Below are 7,007 nucleotides of genomic sequence, written 5' to 3'. Positions count from 1 at the left end.
TACACATACTTAACATTTATATCTCTGAACTCTTTGGGTCAATTTACTCACTCACTAAGCTTTCAAAAGTCTGTTGTTCCAAAATAGGGAATTCCTGTTGAAAACATCCTTTGATTTACCCTTCTGATCACCTCACTTGGAGTTCTTATGTAATTGGTTTACTCAAGGTTACTTCCTGCAGGCGGGTCTCTCCCAATATTCCTGCTGTTTGTTGTGGTTACTCAATATTGTGAAGAAACCCGTTATTCGCCATATGAAGAAACACATGTACTCAATCATCTTCAGTAGCAATTGTTTTCCAGCCTACATCAAGGAGGTCAAAGTGTAACTTCCAAGTAACTTCACAGATGCTGCTGTCAATACCTAGATCTGGTTAGGGCAGCAGCAGACTTGACTCCTGCCAGCCAAGATACTTTGTCTTTCCCAATGTTACTTTGTCCTAAAGCAACCCTGTCAAGTTCACATTACGCCTTCTCATTCTTTTACAGTGTAACATTAATGTACATCATCATGCTGGGTTTAGCTCCTATTTTTAATAGCTCGTGCTATTTCTGCTTCTAAATGCTATTCTAACACATTTCAGTTATCCCTTTACTAGTGTCACACCTTGGATCAGCAGCTTAAGTTTCTTCACGTCATTTGGTGGTAACACTGCACTATCTCGGGCTTTCTGGTGGCCCCCAGAAAGGAGCAGAAACTATTTTCTCCCATTCTTTGCGTAACTTCAGACCTCCTTTTGTGGCTTTTCTGTTTGTTCTCTGTCTTCTGGAAATATGGAAACTGGCTACAGCAAGAGACAGGATGTTAGGGAGGAGGCTGGATTCCCTAGAGTTACTGAGAAACATTGCAGGCATCTGTTTGATATCTAACTTGTACGCAGGTTTAAAACAACTGCCAAAGTTAGGTCAGGAAGGAATTTTCTTCTGGTTTGGACTGGCAGAGTTTTGCATTCATAGGATCATGAAAACATTCTCGCTTACAAAAGTCTTTCCTGTCATAATGATCTTTTCTCCTTTAACACACTGTAAACTGGATCTGAGGTTGGGATGCCATGGTGTGTATGGAGTAAACATTTTCCTCTGAACCAAGTGTCTGGTACATAGGTTCCCTGAGACTGCAGGGGCTGCAGCTGATTACTCAGGTGGTCCTTTCCTGTTCTGACTAAGCTCTTTCAGTTAATAGCCACATTTTTCTTGTCTTGGTGACTACATTCAGTTAATAAAAATTTCTTGATGAGTTTGCTTACTGTCAACACTTTCTCCCTGCTGCTCATCCTCCAACCCTCTTAAAACTTCTTCAGCAATTCCCTTATGGCTATTCCAGGTTCTTCCTCCTGTTACTAGAACTAGGCAGACTACAAGGAACATTAATTTAAGCAGTAAAAAACTTCACTAAATGGGCACATTTATTTTGAGTTTATACCACACAGTTTATACCGTCTTCCTGGCTGGAGGTGGAGAAGACAAACTTCAGTTGCGACAGCTTGGAAAGGGCTATGTTTTGAAAGTGCTAGTATGCTATTATTTCAGGGATGAGTTGGGTTATTTCAGGGATGTTTAGTAGGTGAGCCTACAGCAAGCAAAAAGATAGTGCAAGGGCTAAGTCTGATGTGTTCCCAAAGTTTCCTGCAATATCTGTAGCAGCAAGGTGCTAGCAAGGTTATTAGCATGTCAGGGCATTTCCCAAGGACAGGAAATGATTAGCAGAGGAAGGGTATTATCTTGCTTGTATGCTGTCCAGCAGACAGCCAGCTGAGTTCAGCTATTCTCTACAAAAGCCAAACCAGTGCAAGACACCACAGATAAAGTCTGTATATTTTCTTAATTACACCAAGAATATAAATTTTCAGTGACTCTCATATTGTGTCTTGTCTCTCAGTTTTCTCACCACACAGCAGAGATCAGAAGAGCAAATTATGTCACTAAAAATTAAAGTGTCGGAGAAGATATGAGAATGCAGAGTTATGGCTTTAAAATATTTTCCCCTGCATTTCTCCAAGTGGCTTAACTATCTCTTTTTCCTCCCTCCTCTGAGTACTTCCTTCCCTGCAGTCTTTGCTGCACGTCTGAGACTCCTGATCTGCAGCCATTGCTCCAATTTCCCCCACTGACTCTTCTCCCAGTCCACATTAATACCTTTCCCAGTTTGACACCTTCCTGTCACAGTTTGATACCTTCCTCCTCTTCCCTGACACCTACCAAAAAGTGATAAGGCTTTTAGGTGGATAGGGACCAATCAAACCAGAGAGATCTGACCCAACCCTACTGTCTTGTCACCAGACTGCATGTAAGCAAAAGGACTGACTGGGCTGCCAGCTAACCCAATACAGACATGGAAATCTGACTGAGCAGGACACTGAACCAAACTTCATTCATTGTACAGCTGAATTAAATCCCACCAATTCTGAATTAAAATCTTCTAGACCACTAGAAGCAGGCATGACAATGGGTGCAGATTTGATGTCTCTTCTCCAGAAGAATAATTTTCCTGCTGTAGGTACAGTATTCTCAGCCAGACTTGCAACAGTAATACTTGATTTGGAATGTAGAAATCACTTTTTCTATTGATGCCAGTGAAGAGGATGTGAGGCATGTTCTGGGCACTGCTGTCCTCTGTTTTCCATATGCTTCTCCGAGCCATAGGTAATCAGTCCAAGTCAGAACAAGGATGAATAAAACCAGACTCTTCCAAGTAGCTTTTTCTTAGAAGATCAAGGATATGAAGTCAGGCCAACGTCACTCACAGTCCTATGAGTAGAGTCCCAGTAAAAAAGAAAGCAGGAGGCTTGGAATCAGAAGAACCTTTATCCTTGCTTACAGCCCTGACTTTGATGGCTTGGCTGGACAGGTTAGAAGCGAGGAGCTCCGTAATCATCTGGCATCCTCTCAATATTGTATCTGAGAAAGAAAGAGAGAAAACTTATGAAGACAATCTACTCCATATTGCTCCCCTCCCAGTGAAGCAATAGGCTTCCAGTCAGACTGAACAGAAAGCAGCTTTATTGCATTTCCATCTGCAGCTCAGATCTGCAAGAAGAGAAGTATTACTTCAAAAAGTGAAAAGCCTTCATAAGGTTGCTGTTACCCTTCACCTTACACTCAGAAATGGGCATCTCAAAAACTCAGTTGTCTCCAGGTAAAAAATAGTAGTTTTGTAAGATCTGACAGGATTTAAGAACAACTACCACAGAGAATAAAACTTCGGCCATTCCACTTACAATTCATGGCCACAGTGAGTAAGGGGCAAAGATGTTTTGACGGAAAAACCTTCTGAGCCATGTTCTAATTATGGATCAGTTAGGACTGTACATATTGATTGCTAGCAATCAACCTCCTCAATTTCTGACATACCACTGGCTCTGCATATCACTAGACTCATTGTCTCCACTGCTAGCACAACTGCCTCTTTTCCAGTATCTCTCCCATCTCATCTAAAGACTTTGGCCTTTTTATCCCCACATCCTGACCTCTCCTTACCATGCTACCAAACATATCTACCATAGTGTTAAACAATTTGGCACAGGTTCAATGCAATCTAAATCTTCTGGGCTGTACGTTATGTAGAAGAAAATATTAAAACACTATATGACAAAGGTGAGTAAAGTCTTCTTAGACAGTTTAGGTTTTACAAGTGCTTTGGAAGGGACAGGGAAATAATTTAAGCAAATGTTTTTACAGCATATTTTGTTTGCATATGAAAAAAAAAAAAGTGAGCCTGTACTTGCAGATACTGGAAAAATCCATGGTATTGAAATTGCTGCACTAGTATCCTTCTGAGTTGTTTTTTTTTTTAGCTAAGAAGCAAATTAAATCTTACTAAGGGTACAAAAAGCTACCAAACAGGATATGGAAGAAGAATGTTAGTCTATTTTTCCCAAACAGCCTGTAGAATGCATTTGCCTAGTAGTCCTCCTGCTGCTGCTGGTAAGCAAAACTGACCTATAAGAACACTGGCCTAAAGGAAACTATAATTTTCCAAGTAAAAGCAACTGAATATGTGGCTGCAATAAAAGTAGGTCTGTGACCAGTCTATTTCCAGCAGCAGCTGTACTTCTACTTTTGTGCAAACACTAGGGCCTTGACTGTAAGACAGTGCAGGAGAAAAGTATGTGGTGGTAGAGTCCCTGCCAGGCAAGGACTGCCCTCACCTGTGCCTGGAAATATACATTATAGGCACGCCTGGGATTTTTCGTATTCTCCGCTTGAGCTCTTTATCCACTGTGGCCACAATGTAGCACTTGTGCTGGAAAACAAAAAAAAAAAAAAGGAAGTTAGATTCCACACCAGTGAACCTGCAGAAAGGAAGACAGTCGAGCAAAAGATTCTCTTCAGTGAGCTCATTTAACACAGGAGGGCTACCAGTCCTGCCCAAGAGAGGTATTACTAGGACTTGTACAGAATTCCACAGCAGACTACTAATACCCTTCTGCTTATCAAAATAGACTTGTAGAAACATCCAAAGCCTGTCCAGGCTTCCAACCTGATAGCTTTCCTATCCCAAGGGCTTCTTGGTGCTGTCCTACACAATAAGAATACAGAGAGAAGGCTCTAATTTGCTTAAAATAAAATTGCACTAGGAACAGAAACTGCCCCTTAGTGAGATTTTAGTTACTTTGTTGGAAATTTAAGTCATCAGTAACTAGAAGGGTTTTAGTATGTTAGCACAGTATAGGAATTATCAGAAACAGAAATACCTGAGTGACCCTCTGTACCAAGCAGTCATCTGCATAGGTTCCTTTGTGCATACATGGCAAGCGTTCAAACCGAGGGTCCTTGGCAATTCTGTGGGGACATATAAGGCAGCATCACAGTAATCAGACCAGACTGTACAGTAACACAGTATGAAGGAACAGGAATGCCACTTTCTGCGATGTACAGCAGATTATTCTCAAAACGAGGGCTGAGGGGATGGAGCAAATGGTACACAGTTGAAATGAGGAGAAAAAAAAAAGTAATTTGACTGGCTAATTATTATAGGTTAAGTATTTCTTAGTACTTATCAGCTGGATCGAAGATCCCTACACTGTTAGGCTCTTGCCTAACAAAGTCATTTGAAACAAGTTATCTGTGGGAAGAACTAGAACTCCTTCCGGTGCCTGATTGTTAGTACCACGCATATAGGAACCTCCTCTCAGAAGGGAATAGCAGAGCTGTTAAGGAGATGCATTCAGATACTTGACAACACAACAGGCCAAAATAAAAAGTAAGTAACAGTACATCCGACTGCTACACCTGGAAAGCAAGAGCTATATTGGATTAGTTTTGTACACATCACACAATAACCTAGCTCTAGATTAGTACCATGCTACCTACTCCTACAGAGTAACATGGGAAGGGAATGCAAGGTTCCATAACATGTGTCACTTCTTTATCTCTTTTTAAGAAAAAAATAAAAAAAACAAAACTTTTTTAAAAACTCCCTGTGTGTTTTGAGAAACAGGAGGAAGTGTTAACTTTGAAAGTCTTGGAGGGGGGAGATGTACAGGTCAATATGGTGTACCCATACCTAGCATTTAGTTTTTTTGAGTTTCTTTTAAATTAAAACTCAAGCTGTTGTACTGATCTCATACAGCCAGAGAAATAAACGAAGCCTGGAACCCTGCAACAACCTAACCATCCTCTAATGCAAGAGCAGTGTCATAGAAAGTGTTTATTGATATTAAAACATTAAATTCTAGAAACAGAGAAGAACACCTTGCACCTACCTTAATGCCACACGGTACTTTTGTCCTAACTTCTCAATTTCACCCATTACACAATCTGTGATACATGGAATACCTGCATGCAAAATACCCTGTATTAAAACCAAGCAGTGTTTCTTCACAGACCTCTACTTATTGCCCACGTGCCCAGGAACTATCATGGAACTCTGTAACATACTACTTACAGTTTTAAACTTATGAAAACTGATAAGGTTCCAAAGTGGTGAAGTGTAGAGCTATTGAGTTTGACCATGCCATGGTAATTTTAGATTTTTAACTTACTAATGCTTTACCTTTGTTGAGATTAGCATTTAAGACCATCATCTGACTGAAACCAGAGACAGTTCCAGGGTTACCATAGCCACAAACAAGGAGCATGATAATTACAACACATAACTTTTTTCAAGACTCCTGTTATTCTCAGCTAGTGGCATGAGTTTGATAAAGCACATCATGAGCACAGTGTGAAACAACATGGTGACACAGACACTCACACTTGGCATAAAGACAATCCATCATTGACTGCACCAGGTCCAGCTTGGCCTTGATGGAGAAGTTGATGAAGTTTGTGTCAACCAGGATGTGATAAGGCGGCCCCAGCTGTGTATTATATTGGAAGAACAAGCAAGAAGGATGCTGTGGGCTGCCAGGAAGACAAAGAATTGAATCGGTTTATTACAGTTGACAAGATGTCCAATCCTACAACTTGCACTGAATGAAAGAAGGGTAGCGAGCAGAAACAAAAGAAGGCAGGATGGGATGGCGACCCGTAAATTGTTACACTGCCTCCCAGGCTTGACCCCTTGGTTTGGGCCACCATTTCCTACTCTAGCAACTTGGCTGCAGACTGCAGCATGGCCTGCCAGCCCGCCCTCCCCAGAGCGTCGCCAGCACTTACACCTCCCGCTCCTTGATGGCACTCGGGTCCTCCTTCTTCTTCACGCGGGCTTTCGCCCGCTCCTTCTCGTTGCTGCAAGGAAACACAGACACTCCTGGGGAGGGCAGCCAGTGTCAGAGGGGCCTGGGCCGGAATCCCCTTTCTCCCTCCCGGGACACGGAGACAGCTAGCCCCACACGGGACCGGGCCCCGCCGCAACCGCACTCACATGCGCTGGTCCCGGAGGCTGATCATGCGCTTCATGACCGCGTACTTCCGCGCCTTCTTCTGCTTCCCCTGCAACGAGACAGACAGGCAGCCACGCTTACCCAGGAAGAAGGCTCAACCCGAGACCCCGCGCCCAACGCCCGGCTCACCATGCTGCCGCCGCTACCCCGCTGCTTCCGGTGCCATCCCGTCGCGTCACCG

At 42.7% G+C, this 7,007-nt stretch overlaps 1 protein-coding gene across 1 annotated transcript; it reads right to left on the bottom strand.

Annotated features, from left to right (window-relative positions):
• Positions 1-2,344: 2,344 nt before the first annotated feature.
• On the bottom strand, positions 2,345-6,980 carry FCF1 (FCF1 rRNA-processing protein). The gene is made up of 7 exons (XM_062624114.1): positions 6,808-6,980; positions 6,600-6,671; positions 6,196-6,344; positions 5,705-5,777; positions 4,694-4,781; positions 4,148-4,242; positions 2,345-2,897 (listed from the first exon to the last, which is right to left on the bottom strand). The coding sequence occupies exons 1-7, from the start codon at positions 6,840-6,842 to the stop codon at positions 2,849-2,851; spliced, it is 561 nt and encodes a 186-aa protein (XP_062480098.1). The 5' UTR covers positions 6,843-6,980; the 3' UTR covers positions 2,345-2,848.
• Between the last annotated feature and the right edge of the window lie 27 nt (positions 6,981-7,007).

The sequence above is a fragment of the Pezoporus occidentalis genome, unplaced genomic scaffold, assembly GCF_034315485.1.
Source record: "Pezoporus occidentalis ecotype Australia unplaced genomic scaffold, CSIRO_AGI_Poc_V1 ctg108, whole genome shotgun sequence".
NCBI lineage: Eukaryota > Metazoa > Chordata > Aves > Psittaciformes > Psittacidae > Pezoporus > Pezoporus occidentalis.
This window is presented reverse-complemented; position numbering and strand designations above follow the sequence as displayed.